The sequence below is a fragment of the Trichoplusia ni genome, chromosome 9, assembly GCF_003590095.1.
Source record: "Trichoplusia ni isolate ovarian cell line Hi5 chromosome 9, tn1, whole genome shotgun sequence".
Classification (NCBI taxonomy): Eukaryota; Metazoa; Arthropoda; class Insecta; order Lepidoptera; family Noctuidae; genus Trichoplusia; species Trichoplusia ni.
This window is the reverse complement of record NC_039486.1, coordinates 8,673,767-8,691,880: the sequence shown is the minus strand read 5'-3', so window position 1 is coordinate 8,691,880 and position 18,114 is coordinate 8,673,767. Positions and strand designations below refer to the sequence as shown.

At 33.8% G+C, this 18,114-nt stretch overlaps 2 protein-coding genes and 1 non-coding gene across 3 annotated transcripts in view; 2 read left to right on the top strand and 1 right to left on the bottom strand.

Moving 5' to 3' along the window:
* Window positions 1–104: 104 nt before the first annotated feature.
* LOC113497359 (alpha-aminoadipic semialdehyde synthase, mitochondrial-like) lies at window positions 105–11,265 on the bottom strand. Its single transcript, XM_026876891.1, has 20 exons — window positions 10,993–11,265; window positions 8,512–8,658; window positions 8,090–8,266; window positions 7,704–7,856; window positions 7,341–7,487; window positions 7,163–7,241; window positions 6,951–7,078; window positions 5,625–5,776; window positions 5,204–5,326; window positions 4,503–4,674; window positions 3,833–3,903; window positions 3,344–3,468; window positions 2,861–3,095; window positions 2,440–2,576; window positions 2,165–2,277; window positions 1,793–1,961; window positions 1,554–1,648; window positions 1,251–1,452; window positions 794–970; window positions 105–489 (listed from the first exon to the last, which is right to left on the bottom strand). Exons 1-20 carry the CDS (start codon window positions 11,065–11,067, stop codon window positions 371–373), a joined length of 2,796 nt encoding a protein of 931 aa, XP_026732692.1. The 5' UTR covers window positions 11,068–11,265; the 3' UTR covers window positions 105–370.
* On the top strand, window positions 4,706–4,777 carry Trnae-uuc. The gene has a single exon. It is a non-coding gene; the product is annotated as a tRNA-Glu (tRNA).
* A 1,356-nt stretch (window positions 11,266–12,621) lies between the features above and the next one.
* Window positions 12,622–18,114, top strand: part of LOC113497431 (ethanolaminephosphotransferase 1-like) — a 12,403-nt gene continuing 6,910 nt past the window's right edge. Inside the window, exons 1-3 of the mRNA XM_026876983.1 lie at window positions 12,622–12,889; window positions 13,062–13,130; window positions 13,318–13,521. Coding sequence (XP_026732784.1) covers window positions 12,839–12,889; window positions 13,062–13,130; window positions 13,318–13,521 — 324 coding nt within the window. The 5' untranslated portion in view covers window positions 12,622–12,838. The remainder of the gene's footprint in view (window positions 12,890–13,061; window positions 13,131–13,317; window positions 13,522–18,114) is intronic.

Genomic DNA, 18,114 nt, shown 5'->3' with positions numbered 1-18,114 from the left:
ATGTTACTTTTTTAGTAGATAAGGGCGTCCACTTTGTTCATGAAGTTTTTGAGTATGAGGTCAAAAGATTTATTTAATTTATCTTTCATTAACAAAACAACAAAAACGTGTGATTTTATATTTTTATTTTATAATTAAAGTTGTACAAGTAATTCACAACGCAGTCACATTCACATTTCACATAAAGTTATCTCAGCGTCTTCATAAACAAACCTATTAACTACGGAGAATATATTATCTTAGAACATATCAAACATATTTACAAAACATTCATTGACATGGTCATTCACACAGAAACATGCGCGACACAAATTAATCAAAATAAAATTAGGACTTTACATTTATTTTTCTTAATTTATGGTATTGAGGTTCAGTTGAGTGGGGTCGTGGTCTCCTTGGCTGTGATCCCGTCAGACCGCAGTCGCGACAGCAAGGACTTGTAGACGACGGGGGCGAAGGGTAACACTACACCGCGTTCTTGAAGTTCACCTGAAAAAAAAACACAGTATTAAAGAAAAACCAAAATGAATAGAAAATAACACAGCTTCGTGGTATTTTTATAAAATAAAAATGTTAAGTATGTACCTACTCCGGATCATACACATATACATATAGGTCATCCACAGGTGAGTGCAAGATAAAATCTCATTCGATCGTCCTTAATTACGGCAAAATAAAAGTATAATTTTCCATCTTAATGGATGGATGGCTAAACAAAAAGCAATAAGTGAGTAGCTAGTAGGGGCATAGTGCTTCATCCAACAGAGCATAAGTTGGTATAAACTATCCATACCATCCAAAACCATTTTCGCAGCGATACCAGTCGGCAGTCCCACAGTCCAAGCCATGGCGGTATGCTTGGTCGGATCTCCTCGCACCGTCATCGTAACTTCTCGCCTTTCCCTCTTGCCGTCAGTCCATGTTACTCCCAGTTCGTGCCGTAAGACTACTAAGTCTGTTTCATCTTTGCCTGCAAAAATTGGGTTAGTTTAATTGTGGGTGGAACATAATATTTTTGTAGTTTGCACTATGTTTGGCATAAGGTATGAAAGAGACAGATATTTTTAGAATTTTGGTTGAAATTAAAGTATGTGATCCCAAATCGGACTAAGTAGGTGATTTGAATTTTTTATAGCCTTTCCCGAGCTTTTCAAATCAAATTTCAACCTTTTTTTATAATTTAGCCATGCAAAGCTCCTAAGCATAACTACTTACTAAGCTTTTAATGATCTCCGTAAACCATTCCTTACCTAATTGTAAACGCTTGCTCAGGTAATGACTGACAGTGTCTAGCGGTGTTCCGCACTTGACTATTTCGTCTTCGCTGAGCAGTCCCAGCGACTCCAGAGATTGTGCCTCCGAAGCCCCGATGCGCTCCGACAGCCGTGTCCTCAAGTTCTCGTAGAAGATAGATGAGTCCATCAGGCCGAGTAATTCACAGGCGAATTGACGCTGCAGGTAGTAAATATTATAGTTATAGAGCATTGATTACCAAATTAAAAAAAAAAAACTTGTTAAAGATCTTTTTAATTTATTTTGAACGTGAAGCTTACCCATGTGATCTTAGGTCCGTCAGGGTGCAGAGATGGGTGAGGTTTAGGATCAACCAATCCAAACAATTGCATAGCAATCATGTTTTCAGCGAAACCTGCAGGAATAAATGTTGTTAGGAACGACAAAAAGATTTGTAAAAAGTCTTACAAACTATTGCCAAGCTATTGAGTAAATTGCCTTCAATAGGCTATTTTACTAAAATTAGACTAAAACCATAGCTAAATGCTCTGATACTTGCCTTTATATCTAATAGTTCCTCTGAACATAGTATGGGCGTCTTCAATACCGTAGAGTGCAGAGTACTTAGTGCTGTCTCTGTTGGGGAAGCCTTCGAATGCAAATCCAGGCAAGAAGTTTAGTTCTCGAGCCACGGACATCAGTTCACCTCCGCTTAATACTTCTACGATCTGCGCAAAGTAGGTACAATAAATTGATGTAAAGTATTAAAAAAAGTTAATTCTACTGATAACTAAAAAAATAATATGATAAGTAAATAATAATAAATCTTGATGGATTATGACTTAAAATTGCCACATACTATATGCGTAACAGCATGCGACATTCAAAATCGACCGACCTGTTTTTTTTTTGTCATAGAAGATTTTATTACCTGTCCTTTACTGAGATACTTGGCCGCAGATATGGTATTCAGCAATACGCCTCGAGGATTCCATGAGAATTTATATCTAAGAGCGTTGTCGCTAAATTCAGGTGCTGGCAATCCTATAAATATAAACAAAAATAATCATATCTTTTAAAAACTCTCTCTCCATTTAAATTGATACTGGCCAAAACTGTTGACAAAAAAATAAATAAACAAAAGTTGTTTTATTGTTTGTTTTTCTTGATAATGTAAATAAATCCAATAATATTTATAGTACTAACCTCCGCAATAAGAAACGAATGAATCAATCCTTCCTCCATGGTTCTGAATATCGTGAATGCATTCTAGCGCAAGCAGGTGATCGATGCCGGGGTCCAATCCAACCTCATTCAGGAAAGTAAGACCGGCATCCTTTGCACTACAGTCAGTAAAGACGATATTATAGTAAGCTATAGATGACAAATGTTCACAAAATGTAATAACATTACCAAATGCAGCCCGCATATGAGTAATCGCTCTTTGGGTCAGCCCGATTGACATTTTTTTCAGGTTTAGTTGTTGTTGTAGCTAAGATACCAGTAAAAGCTTAAAATTCGAGCGATAAAATTATATCAAAGAATTTATTACCTTAAAACACAAATAATAGATGGAATGTCAACAGGCTTCGGTTCGCGGAATTAAAAATATTACACAATCACTTACGCTTTATGCAGCTCCTGCACCTCAGGCCTAACATAAGAAGCGGTGACCATATGAGCTCCACTGTCAAGGCAAGCCCTCGCTACGTCACCGTGAAGGTCGTACGGCAAGAGAGACACGACCACTCGAGCTCGTGACGTCAGAGCCCGAAGAGCGGTCTCGTTCTTAGCGTCGAGGTACTCAGATGACACTCCATAGCGATCAGCTAGGGCATCTGCTTCTTCTTTGACCGCTGATGCTGTTAAAGTAAAAAAGGAGTTGAGAAGCAATCATAAAGGCACTTAAGACCCCGTTACTTAATAGATCTTGGTATTACTACAACATATCTAATGAACAAATTGGGACTGAATCTAATAAAACACTCGGAATGCTTTATTTAAAAAAAAAGTGGCGCTTTGCGATTAAAAAACAAAAAAGGTTACACTGAGCTGTTTGCTATGAAAAGAAAAACTGTAAATATAGTATCTATAAGTTTTGGATACAAACCTACAGTGATGGCAATATTCTTGTCACGAGACAAATATTCCACAACCGGGGCAGACACTAGACCACTTCCCAAAATGAGGACAGGGGACTGTTGGTCATTACCCTCAACCTTGTGGCGGGAACGACTGAAAACATACATAGATAATACATATAGGTAATCAATGAAAACAAACAAAAGGTTTTAATTAATATTTAATATAAAAAATAAGTTTTGAACGTGACAAAATTAAAAAATGCCGTAGCCACACAGGTACTTTTAACTAAGTATTGGTAAGTTCTTCATTACTTTAGTTTTTATATTTAGAGTAGCATCCTAAAGTACAATAAAAACACTTAAATACAAACAGTTTCCAGATTGCGTTCGTGCTGGCTATGATATTAAAATCATAAAACTTTATGAAAGACGGACACATTTTAATATTAATTAAGCATAAATATTCTAAACTGTTAAGAACTGGTTTGGAAATGTAAAAAATGAATAAAACTTACGTGTTCGCCATTCTGAGTTCGTTGATATATTCGAAAGGCGGCGTCAATTTGCCGTTGCTTGTTATTATAGCCTGTAAGATGAATAACATTGATAACACAATACATAAACATAGGTATACAGTACTAAAAAAGATAACATGCCACACAAAGGAGGTTTTATTCAAGAAAAAAGAAGCGTTTCTTTTTTTAATGTCGGCAGCAAAATGTCGACTCTACATCTAACAAAATAATAATAAAGAGATATGCTTTATATTTATATATTAGTCTAAAAAGTATGAATCATAAATAAGTATGGAGTCAGATGCTAATATCAAAGAGCACTTGTTCAAACTAACTTGTTATATCGCCATTTTGACTCTACTTTTTGATCAAGGCCGTTATTTGTTTTTTGTAGTAAAACTGACGGTTTAGGCTTTATTTATTATTTGAAACATGACATAGTTTTCAAAGAACTCATCTCTTCTACATTTTTGCGTATAATGTGATGGGGTTATAAATAAAAGATTGGCCCTCGTTCACGTTTACAAAATTATTTATAGGTTGGTATTGAATTTTATATGAAATCTTACTGAGTAAGACAAAGATAAGGTACTTATTGGAGTAGGTCATGTATTATCTCATTAAGTCATTCCAATAAATGTAGGTATTAGATAATATCTTTACAACTTACTCCTTGAACAACTGGTGAAAAGTTATGTTCTTCCAATGGCTTAGTAGCGTCCGATTTCATAATATCTTCCGCGTATGGGTACAATAGGTCACCAAAGAAGTCCGTTGACTCACGAGGTAATTGTGTTGGCATATTGTCTATAGAACATACTAGAACGCCAGGCCCCTTGAAACTGAAAATAAAATTGAGCTTTGTACTCATCATCCCGTATGGTCTAGTGGCTAGGATACCTGGCTTTCACCCAGGAGGCTCGGGTTCGATTCCCGGTACGGGAAGTACACTTTTTGTGAAATAGCGGCATATTTATTAAGATTTACAACTTACATTTCGTACAATTTGTCATTAGAAACTTGTTAACTTAATTTGTTTAGTTGTCAATTTATTGTATAACGAATAAGTCACGTTTTTTATTCGCACGTATAAAAATTGTGTCTATTTTGTTTCAGAAAACAAAATTTTAATCATTTTTAAAATGGATGTAACTACTTATACACAAATGTAAGAATTTAAGTATGAATGAATGAGAATGCGATCAACATTAATTTGTTAATAGAATATTTAAATGCATATCAATGGTTAAAATGATGTTTTCAATTTTTGTTCCATATTAAAAAATACTGGATTTCTAACTACACCTATGGTTTTTTTTTATAAATCGACGTAAGTAGAAACGGGCTTAGCCAAAAACATAACAAACTTACCTTTTGGTATCCTTATTCCTGTCGGCGTCATAAAGACAGAAAGGCGTGTCAATAGTGGTGCACTCGTTCATAAACTCGATAGAGCCGCCGGGGTCAGCTGATATGTCGCAGATCGCCAACATTCTGTGTAGAGCAATGTTTACATGAAGAATGTTGCTTTTTGTCAAGCTGCCTAATGTCAGTTTTTTAAATTAGTATCAAAAGCGAGCATAAAAAAAGAAATATCGAGAGCTTAAAAAATACAGCAAGTGTTTTGTTTTTACATAATACCAAATGTAAATTAACAAACATTTTCAGTACTTAAATTTCTTCGGTATAACCATCATTGGAGCAATTGACAATAGAGAAAAATCTTTATAGTGTACATAGTCTGGTCACCAAATATCGCCCCACTAAATGGCTAGGTACGTATTGTAGTTACCTGTGTGGCAGTGCAGGAGCTCCAACACTCTTGGGCAGCCATGGCGTGTGTGACGGCAGCAGCAAGTGCTTCGCGTCTGGGATCGTCAGCAGCTTGGGGCTGCCCACCGCCCAATAGATGCAGTTCACCAGAACGGACGTGTATGGTGCTATCTAAAACATTAAAATTGCCTTGAAATTGGTAATTTTTCTTTTGGACTTGGTCGCAGTTGGGTTCGTTATGTACAGTATGTTAATAAAATAGTATAAAGCAGTGCTTCGCATATTTGAATGGATTGGACAAGTTGTTGACAGCGCTAATGTTCAGTTGAACTTTGGATGATTTTTTTACATAGTGTTTTAAGTTGCTTTTATAAAATAGGCAGAACTAGTTATAATGAAAAGAAGAAAAAAGTACCCACGCAAAATGTCAACTACAAAAAATATGTTAAGTTAATAAAATTGGAGAAAACTCTACACTATGACTATCTGAGAATGTAGATAGACCAAAAATAGATTCACATAAAATAACATAATGACAGTCTCCATGTACCTAGCGAATTTATAAAGGCTTAGTTGAGATAAATTGTATGATGTGATAAGCGGAGAAGTAAAATAGAAGAAAAACACATTTTGTAATACGACTCTACCATAATAATGTAGGACAGTTGGACATTTAAAACCAGTTTAAAAATAGTATTGGATAAATGCAAAGAAACAGTAAACAAAATAAGCTATGATACGATTTTGGTACTTCCTAAAATTAAAGCAAGTTTTAAAACATATGAATGGCCGATAAACGAGCAATCACTCAATTTTCATGTTTTGTTTGATTAGATATAATGACACAATTTGTTTTGCAAGTTTATTTTGTCTTTAATTGTTGATGAGATGCAAAGATAAAAATACGCGTACACATATGACCTACACAACAGATTTTATGGCAACTGCGTTGTGGCCTATTTATTTAGCGTTCTTATTATTTATCAGTGTGACGACAACATTAAGTCAGTAAAAATAATCAGAGAGATTAAATATTTGCTGGGGATACTTTAAATATGTTGTCAGATTGAGAACAGTCGACTGCTGACGTCAACTGTACGAAATGCTTAAAATTTAATTAAGACGAAAAACAAGAATTGAATTCGAAAGAAGATAAGACTGATGAATCTGAAGGGATATGAAATCCGAATAGAAGTTATAGAATGATTGTGAGGAAGTATGAAAACCGGCGTAAAATCCTACGTGCTTTCTACACTATTAGAACTTATAAATAAAAACAGCAAAAGATCTACTTCGTGTCTGAAACTCAAACTACTAAGGAGATAAGATATTTCAAATCTCATACCTTTTGCGCAAACGTGGAAATATATCTTTCAGGGTGCTCATCATACTCCTGGGCGTCATAACCACCTCCATTTTTCCTCTCTAAGTGATGTCTTCGGCGTACTTCGCAGCCATAAATTTTGTTTGGACCTGTAAGGATAACACAATTAAATTCAAGCATACCAACTATATTCTCCATGTTTTCAGGTGTTTCATTATAATAAGATAACTTACTGCCATGTTCAGCCACTTTTCTTAACATCTCTGGAGGAACATATTCGTGTGGTAACTCCTGGAATATTTCTTGACTTCCCTATGATCAAAGAACAATCATTTATCAAAATTTCACAAGATAAAAAGTTTAACTATCTACTTCTTTGAAAAATCCGAAAAAGCATTATTTTTTTGGTACCTGAGATACGTTTCCAGACCCGGTGAAAACAAATGTGATGGGGCCTAAAGATTTGGGCATCATACCGAGTGCGACCTCGTATCCCGCGTCCCTTATGGCTTGCCGGGCCATGCTGGAGTTCCTGTAGTTGTGTGAAGGTCCAATGTGCTGGAAATAAGAATAGGAATAAAGGAATAAAAAGGAAAATAGGATAAAATGAGATTTTACTAACGACGATTTTTCCAGTTGCAGGTGAGTTGGGATGTCAAGCCTTTAAAGACTTCAATAAATAAAGGCTAAATTTTACTCAAGATTTTCACAAAGTTCCCAGAAATTAAACTTATACCTGTGATTGTATTAGCAAACCCAATGATAGGGACTTACCATGAACGGAGTATGATGTCCAAGAGCCAGAAGGCGGAGGCCAATTCCATGTAGAATGTTAACCATGCCGGCAACGCCTGCGTACTTACCGAAAGCAACCACGCGGTTACCAGAGTCATCCATTAGCTTCTCATAGTCGATAAGTCGAATGTTCTAAAAAAGAAAAGCAATCATTATAACAACGTATTGCACATTGGGAAATACGAGTATTCGATGGCTGTGGTTACTTTTATTCACACCACGTTTGTCACATTCATGTTTAAGAAGGCAGGCAAAAAGCTCTGTTTACAGTTCTGTAAATATGTAAGAAGAAATTCATTCCATTTTGTCAGAATGGCTAAAACTATTTAGGCTCCATTAATTGTGAAGTGATGTAGACTCCTTACCTTTTTCAAAATGGCGTCTAACATTGGCATATTTGCTTCTTGGGCTTTTATGGTGTGTGAGAAGAAGCAGTAAGTCTTGTTGGGGATCAGAAGGTCTATCGGTGTCTGCTTCACTCCCAGAATAACGCTGGCCTCGCTTATGTCTTCTTGGACAATCGCTCCTGCATTTATGTAAGACTGAAAAGTAATATCTTATGAATAGCGTTTCTTCGCTTTTGGTTCGAAGAAGTGAAATGGCACCACACGTGTTTTACGGCGAGGTGGTTGTTGGCCCTCGGCGTGAGCTAACTTATTCACTGTGATAACTGATTTTCACATCATCATTCTGACATGATCGAAATAAATAAATTTAAGGTTGCTTCAGGCTTGTATAAAATGAAAATTGTAAAGTTCAAATACTTTCTCTTTGGGAAGCTATTTACCTGCATTGGATATGCTCTTCGGTTTGAAGGTTGCACAATAACTTTGACGCCCTGTCGAACCAGTCGGTTGACATTGGTTGGCGAGAAAGGTGCTCTCCTCTCCCATACTGACTGATCTTCTCGACGTATTGCAATAATGCGACTAGCCTATAGAAAATAAATGATTTATTTTGTGTTACTAATTTTCATAGCACTAATTGTATTTATAAATTGTTCTCAAATCAAAGGAGAAAAAATATATATTAAAGTTTTATGCAATTATAAATTGAATCTGAAGCTGATTATGTGAATTTCATAAAGTCGTAAATATTGCGCAATTATGGACGTCTTCAAGTTTTATGTTAAGTAATATCCTGAAAGATTGGAGATAAATTAATAGAAAAGTAGTAACATTTAAACATTAAATTAATGTTGTTGAAAGGCAGGAACAACTTATGAAGATAATAAAATTATGTAAATTATTTTCCTGTATTACTAAGAAAACACCTAAATCATGGTGATATTTACGGGAAAATACGAGACGTTCTACAAATCTCAAAACACATAATATATGTAAATACTTATCAGTGATTTGCCAACCTTATGAATGTTTATACAAGGTGTGTTATTATTACATCGGCTTATAATTCTAAATAAATCGTGAGTTCTTGACACACCCCAACGATAGTGGGTGTCAACAAGTTTAAGGTAACAAACAGAGATAATTAGAACAAATGACTGATAGTAGATGTGCTCATAAAAATATTCCATACGTAATGAAATATTATCATTGTGGATATTACGACAATAATTTATTATACTTTTATTTTCACTTTCTTTTTAAAGTCAGAACACCATTTAGTTTAATCATTTGCATATAGAAGAGGCTGGATAAAGATACAAAAAAAGTACTATAAAAAAGTAACTATGTAAAAAAGTTCTATTATTTTCAAACTTTAAAAAAATATGTGTGAAGTTGAACAAAAACGTTGCAAGGAATCTCTAATTTAAACAAGGAAAAATATAATAAGATAATTGGCGATTTTCCTTTAAGTAAAACTTCGAGATGCTCGTAAAAAAAATATTTAAAAATGTATTCATTACTTTGAAAATGTCTTCAATACTAACATAGTTATAAATTTCAATTCAATACTAACAAATAAACTGCACATTTGAGGCAAGATCTCAATTAAGATAAAGTGTGATTATAATAAACCATATCTCAATTTCGGAATGTAAAATTTTAGGAGAATGTTATTAAGAAAAACCCCACGTACGTTTGCCAGCGTGATCTTTTCATCAGGTACATATGTATAGATCTCATTAAGATAAAGTTATCATTTAAATTGTACAATTAAACGGTAAGTTCATATATCGGGCATCATAACAGTAACGATATCAGTTGCTACCTAGGAATTAAAATAACTCAAAACAGCCTACAGAGCAAATAGTTAAACAAAGTCAATATTGACCATGTTTGGGTATTACTTTCATTATCATTTCAAGGTTTTCTTTATATTATATTCAGTATGGAATATTGTATTTTCCACTTTTTTCTTGACGCTACTTAAAAGGTGTTTGGCCAGTGCACCGATAAAATATTTTTTAAAACAGACTTCTTGGTTTTCTTCTTAATTTTTTTTTTGTTGGTTGGCTCTATTGCCACTTTCGACGAATAGTTTACAAGCGAAATTATATAAATCCATGCAAAGATTTTTCGTATCTTGCTGTAAAACTATGTGTAGGTATTGTTTTTGCATCATCCGATGTTACAGATATTTATTTTATATTACACTAGGTATATATTAAGTACAAACATATAGGTACCCTCGATAACATTATTACATCATTCGTAGCTAAAGTTATTTGGGTTAATTAATGAAACTGATATAGGTATACCGAGTTGGTTGATAGTTACCTATCTTAAAATGATGATAGTGGCTCGGGGAAATGCTTACTCATACATGCTTAGTGATTGCAATGCATTGGCACAAAGTTTACATTACAAGAATATGGAAAAGAGAAGATGTGTTATTGTTTTATAACCACCATTAGGTTAATTATGTTTTTGGTAATAAATTATTTCATATTTATGTAGACGCACACATCAATAAAAACACTTTTCGTATACCTTATTCACTAGTGTAAACAAAACTTTCGCTAGATATCTCTGTGCAAGTGCTACGCAAAAACTTCGTAGATTAAATCGTAGCAACGTGCGAAGATCGCTTCTTTTTACTAATTTTATTGTATATAAATAGAGAGATCATAATTGGGTCAACATAACTTTGATTATTTTTCTCTCCTCTGGACAAAATTATACGAGTAATTACTTACACAGCCCACGTTTAGTTGTTTGTTTTTTTTTTCTATATTTTCTATTTAACTGTTATTTTATTTCGGATTTAAAACATTGGTTCCACATTTAAATTCGCATATTCCTCCCGTCATTTATGTGAACTGGCCGACTGTAACCCAAATGAAAAATTAAAAGCTGCTTACCTTAGCTGAGGAATAATACACTACATGTTTCAAATAAAGGCTCTTCGACCGAAGAGCCGCTGATTTGTGTAACATAATAACTTAAAACAAAACGTCGCGAACTTTATTAATAAAATTATATATTAATATGTGCTAACGATAAAAGCGTTCTGTATCTTACGAGGCGTGTCAGTTATCTATTTTGTTCTCCGTACGAAATAACGAAGCTCCTTTGAGAAAACATTACAATCGTCATGACGTTATCACTTGTGATAGTGATACCGCATTTGTTTGCGTACCATCTCAGATTGTTTTCGTATAATTAGGAACCAATACTGAACATTAGTCACTTTAGGATAGCATTAAGACATACAACGGACAAAAGCTCTATGGGTAGGTACCTACTTATTATGCGCTGACAAATCAATTGCTTTATTTTCTAACTTTATTTATTTTTAGTGACATACTTAATTCTCTCTGGAGATCTTTAAAAATTATTAAACTTATACATTCAATAAAGGACCCCTAATTTATCAATGAATAACTGACGCTAAATTATTTTTTTACAGTCTTACCTACGCCTGATATATATTTACTACTAAATAAATGTGTTTAACGAAGGCACTTCTTATGCCAATCTACTAGTTGTTTAAGGGTTTAAAAGTAAACCTCTCATTTACGTTTAATTATATTTTTTTGGTTTTATAACAGCGTTTATTTTTGTAAGACTTATTATATTATTATTAATTTATTTTTGCATATCTACTAGTAAATATTCTCGCGCGCCATAAAAAATCTTTTGAAAGCGTCAACAGATGCAACAACCATACAGAATCGACAGCCTAGTGGAATGACCTAAGACTGCCAAGTCAAAGGTCGTACATTAAAATCCTGGCACGCACCAATGTCTTTTCAAATCATGTTTTTTTCCAGGATGATGTTTATAAACTACTTCAGAAGAATCATAATAATTTCTGGAAGAGCGTAGTTTTTTTTAAGTCCGAGATCTCACTTTTTTTCGATCCGTCTGTTAGTTTCCATGGCTTCACTATCTCATAAAAAACGCGTGCGATGGTATTCTTGAGACTTTCTGAGTACCAGGAGGGATACACATTTTGCTAAGAAAAAGGTTAAATAAAGTAGGTATAGGGGATCTACCTACTTTATTTAAGGGAACGTGAAACTGCTCTGTCAAGATATTATTTTTTCGACAGAGGTACTAGCTTCATTCCGAGAATTAATACATAATTTACAGTGAATTAGTAATTTAACAGGATCCAACGAGGTAACAGATTGAATATATTTACGCTACTTCACCTATATTATGAACAAGGTATCATAAAAGACGAAAGATTGAAAATGTTGCGTGTAATGGAAAGACTATATCAATGCCATTGACAACCCTTGTCCCTAATACAGACCTAACAAACAACAGAACTTACATTCTCGATGGTTTCGGTGACGGAATTTTGATAAATATTGAAAAAAATATTTATCTAATATCAGTATTGCATTATGAAAAGCACATTTTAGATTCTTTCCCGTTTTAATACACATTTAATGCGTTTTAAATCGACTGACGAAAGATTAATAATCTATAATAAAAATCTAATCCAGCTGGATGGAAACGTCAATAACGTCATTGGATTTTTTTACTTTTTAGTTGTCATTTTGAATTGTGGGAGTATGGTACTGCTTGTGAATAAAAAAACAAATTACGCTATAAAACTGAAACAATACCGCGTATTATCAGGGAATTACCTGAAAGACGCTTTGCAAAACAATATTTTAAAATTTTAGGGCAAGAGAGGATGTCTTTAATTTATATTGTTTTCAAATAACAAAACATTATTTCACATCGTTCGTCATGGCTCGCTTCCTGTCGGAGGATAAATTAAAGGGTTTCGAGAAATACAAAGTAAGTGTATTTTTTATTATTTTACTAATGTAGGTTTGAGAACCTTCGTTATTGATTTACTTAAAAATAAATGCGAAACATCTTTATTACGTTAAAATTTCTCGTATTAGACCGATCGGCATTTCTCGGAATATCCAGATTACTAATATTTAAAAATAAATTTTGTTTACAGTACAACTCGGTGGACACCAGCGTACTCAGTAACTATGTTATGCACCCGTTTTGGAACTGGTGTGTTCAGGTAAGTTTCCACTCTTAAAAATATAAATAAATATTTATAAACTACAAAAAAACATGAATAAAGATAGACTTAAGTTTTTGTCACTGTAACTTTTTAATTAAGCTTCAAATAATAATTATAACAATAAATAAAGTTTCCTTATTATTTAAAATTAAGGAACAGGTTATTGATTAAAATGTATTTGCAGTTTTGTCCAGTGTGGGTGGCTCCAAACCTGCTGACCTTCACAGGTTTTCTTCTCACTGTGCTGAACTTCTTCGTATTCTCGTATTATGACTATGGATTCCATGCCATGACTGCGGAAAATGTGTCCAATGACTACATACCGTCGTATGTGTGGGCTGTTTCTGGTGTCAACTTGTTTGTGGCGTACACATTAGGTGAGTTTAACTAATTATTTTAAAAACTTATTTGATATTTAGTATGGAAAGCTATCTCTTGAATAAATCGGTAACCTAGGTAAGCATCCTCTTAATTATAATTTTACAAATCTGGTTATAGTATGATGACAACACTATTGTCATCAAAATTGTGGACTTCAATTTTATTTATTCAAATACAAAATAGTAGTTAACTGTAGTATATTTATATTTTAAATTGCTTCTACTATTTTGTAACATACTCCATGAATAAATTAGTATATTTCATATAACTAACATACATCTGTATAATAATTACTAATCTATGTTACAAAAATATGGCTTATAGTCATTCAGTTAAAATTACCTATTAATATTGGGTAGGTATTGCATTTTACAGTTACAAAATTTGTTTTCAAAATATGTTTAACCGACAAGAAAAAACATTCAGGTGTTTTCTTAGATTTTAAAGAGGGATAACATTGATAAAGACTAATTAGTTATTTTATCTTCTAAATACGTTTACGCGATTATGGTTACTGAGTTCCATTTTTTTTTATAAATACTGGTAAAAAATGTATGTCTAAGCAAGACATACATTTTTAAAACACGTAGAATTCATGAGTTTTTTTTAATAGTGTCCCAATGCCGAAAAATACCCTTTCTTTCAATAATAATTCAAATATAATTTCCGTAATGAATTTTGATTAAATTACCAAACACAGTTTTTACAAATTGTTAAATAAGTCCTCCGTAGACCACGTTAAAAAAAAACATTTCGCGCAACGTAATCCAATCGTCTTTATTTAACACAGGCACAACACATCAAATATTAGAGATGCTCTCTCTCTCTCTTCTTACAATTAAATTGAGCGGCATAAAATCAAAAATTAACCGGTGTAAGATAATTTAGCTAATGTGCACAGATTTTTGACACATTAATGATGTAACGAATAATTATAATCCATTAAAAGGACATGGGTGAGGGTTGCAACGTCATAAAGTTAACCTGCTTAGTCTGACCTTCGTAGCTTCGTTACACCACTAATGAGTAGTAAAGGTCTTCATGACAGGTATATTTTACAGTACAATCTTTAGTGAGATCTACTAAACATATTTCTTATCATTTAAAATATATTTATGTATAGTGTAATATATATAAGCGAATAATATTCTTAAGATAGATTCTAGAACTCAGCTAGAGTGTGAGGCGTCCGAGTGCACAAATCACGATCATTTAGCTCGCACAAGGACCTCAAGCTGCATTCGCACTACGCGCCCACTTATTCAATAAAAGCGGTACCAGTGATTACATAACTCGTCCATATCTTAATTTTCTCGTGAAAACTGCTAGTACTATTTTATAGTTCAATAAAATGATTTTATAGTACTCTACGTTGGCGTACAACTAGACGTGAAATTGCGATTTTAACACTGAATCAATACAACAGTGTCTACATAAACAGCTAAAATTAGACGTGAAGAATTTACAGGCTTTATTTTATTTTATCAATTTTACTGTTTTCTTTCATTATGAATGCCCTTAGCAACAGTAAATATATTTTTCGAAAAGTAGTCCGTGACCGGTTACGGCATTGGATGGTTTCCTATTAATTTCTGCTATATATTGCTTGGTTCGCAATTGAAAAACATGTAAAGGAACTATTGCGCAAAGAGATTCTGTTGCGAATTTACTTACAAAGCAGAGCTTACTCTCAATATTTTTTTTATCACATTTACCAATTGTTATAAGCCCTCGCTGACTACAAACTTGCTAACAGTCGATAATTGCATTTGAAGACCATCAAACCAATTTGTCGTTTTTACAAATTCGTATAAAGTGCGTAATTTAATGCATGTACAATGTTCATACCGATTAACGGCTTGATTAAACTAGCAGGCGATAAAAGGAGTAGTTAGCAGAAGCCCTAATGCCTAAATTGGCAACCAACTATAAAATAAATGGTAGCAAAAGAATATTGTTAGTGAGTACATACGAGATTGTGCTGTCTCCGTTTGATCTCTCATTCTTATTGTTGCCCTTTGTTATCTAATGTTAAATTTAATGTGTCGTCTTGATAATACTAGACATTTCATCACATCCTCGTTCAAACTTTAACTGGGTTTTGTTTGTATGTATTAGGTAATTGATCAATATTTATGTTGTCTTATTGCGCTCTTTAAGATTGCGTGTGACGCGACTAGTGAAGTGAGTTTTATTTTTTGTTAACGTCGCAATATGTTCTCATCAGCTTTAAACATTAAGGGTATTAATGTCATCTAATGTTTAATTACCTAACATCGAATACCTGATTTATCTTAATAAAAAAATTATGCTGATATTTAGCAAAAGCGTAGTCCTTTTTTCACATGTCTAGGGTCCTATCAGCTTCAGTTCAGCGAGAGGACTTAGAAAAGCTATCAGGGCCACAATTCCGCTATTTACAATTGTCGATGATTAAATGGAAATCGAATGAACTTTGATATTATTCGTATTCTCCTAAGCATTTTGCCAACACAATAATTAGATAGTGCTGCAAATCATTGACAACATCAAGAATCATACACATGCTGTCATGCGTCATCTAAAAATAAATATCGTATTGCGAACTATTTATTCTAGATTTCATGAATAAGTATTATCTATTTATTACATAGTTAGAATGTGTTTGTAACAAAGTCCTATTTATATGCAACGCTATGGAATGTATGCTTACCCATCTAGAAGCGATACGTATAATAAGCATGCAAGACTATTTACACGAGACTTAGTAATTAATGTTTAAGAGATTTAATCTTAAATGTTGCCTGCGCATAGCTGTTTGGGCCTTTCAGGAGTTTGACCCAAAAACGTACCTTCTACTATTTCACGATCTATATCATTCAATTAACGGCTTGTAAACGCAGTAAAAAAATAAATTAAAATATGTAATATTTAAAAGGCGTGTATTCTACCCCTAAAGAAGGTGGCCAAGTACAAGTATGTACTGCACTGCTCAACCCAGTTACCTGAGCAACACGATACCTCTCAGACTGGTTGTCAGACTATCTTGCTTCTGACTACCCGTCACGACTGTCAAATATATATGAATAACAGCCGTGACCCACTATTTAACATGCCTTCCGAAAAACGGAGGAACTCGTTATGACAAAGATTGCAACCCATCTAAGGGAAGACTGCGTCAAGCGTAGCCTGTCATCGATCAACTTACGCAGTTAAAGCTAAATTAGGGCTGTGGAATGCCCACCGTGTCCACAACTGTAGATCTGCGCAATTTTATTTTAATTTCTCATCAAGCTCATAAAATATCATTACCTGTTCCATATGTTCAAAAGATGTTACCAGTTCAAGTTGGGCGTCTTGTGAATGAAATACCGGTTCTCAGAGATTTGCAAATGATGTAAACCTTGTTTTACTCGCGAATCCTCAATAACTTAGTGCTCGTCGTTATTTCGGAGCCTTTAGAAATCCTAGGCCTTAAATAGTTAAATATTATGTACTTTTTGTTATCATTTTCAGTCATGACTCGTCAGATATTAGAAGCTACTGATATTACGCTTAACATGATCGTACGTATCTAAAAAAACCGAGTGCTGAAATGACGGATAGAAAAGATTATCTACCTAGTTGACGTCAATTAACTTGAAACGCCTTTGTACCCTAAAAAAATAGCACCATCATTATATAATTTTGAATATCGATGCGTTTATATTTTAGAACTAAAACGTGAAATTCGATCTACATAGATTACCATTTCAATCGCACGAAACAATACGGTGATTTGTTTACTAGGGATATTGTGCGGTTATAATAAAATCCAAGCCATGTTTTGAAAATCTTACAATCGTTCCGGTTGCGAACTGCCGTGGCCGGCGTGCTAAACAGGTTATCGCCGAAATAATAAAACCACGTGTGCTAGCGAATTGCGTGACAACTTCACAATATAAAAGTAAAATAACTTAATCGCCACTCTGTATCTGCAAATTGTATTCTTAAATCAATCAGCGCTTTTTATACTTCTATTCTTGTTCTTTTTATCAACTAACCCATAGCTGTAGAACTCTTGCAGCAGTAAAATAGTCAGTACTCTCCTTAATTTGAGATGTGTTCCGCAGTTTTAGCGCAAGTTTTCATCGGTCTATAAAGAAAAAAAGTCTTGTTACCTATCTGTCTTATTAAAGAAACCGTATTGGAAATACACTGGTACTTAATCTTTCTTATAAAAAACAATAGAAAAAAAATAAAGATTTTTTCTGTGTGCTCATAGACGCATCCTTGACACCAAATTATTTACACATTTAGCATGAAAGAGTTTAATACTGCTGGCAGGATCTACCTTTTATATCCAATTTAGTAATGTAAAGTCTCCAATCAAGAGTACAAAAGGTCTGTAGGCGTGTTGAACACGTGCTTGTAGAGAGCAGACATGTGGAAAACGATAGCCGGTACTGTAGGGCGTCAAACAAACGCCCGACTCGTATTTACCAAGTATTTGGTTCGTGCAATCATAATGCCGTTGACCTTGCTTTACACCCGAGTAAATCAACGTAGGATACGAATATTTTTGTAAAGATGACGCCTAACGATTACTTATCTAATTTATTTAAACTTATTAACTTAAGCG

Excerpts from the sequence above, each read along its gene's own strand:
- LOC113497359 (XM_026876891.1), bottom strand. The coding sequence starts at position 11,067 with ATGTTACACAAATCAGCGGCTCTTCGGTCGAAGAGCCTTTATTTGAAA. Across the intron at positions 3,469-3,832 it reads GAACTCAGAATGGCGAACAC|TCGTTCCCGCCACAAGGTTG; the intron begins GTAAGTTTTATT and ends GTATGTTTTCAG. Across the intron at positions 1,649-1,792 it reads AGGAACTATTAGATATAAAG|GTTTCGCTGAAAACATGATT; the intron begins GCAAGTATCAGA and ends TTATTCCTGCAG.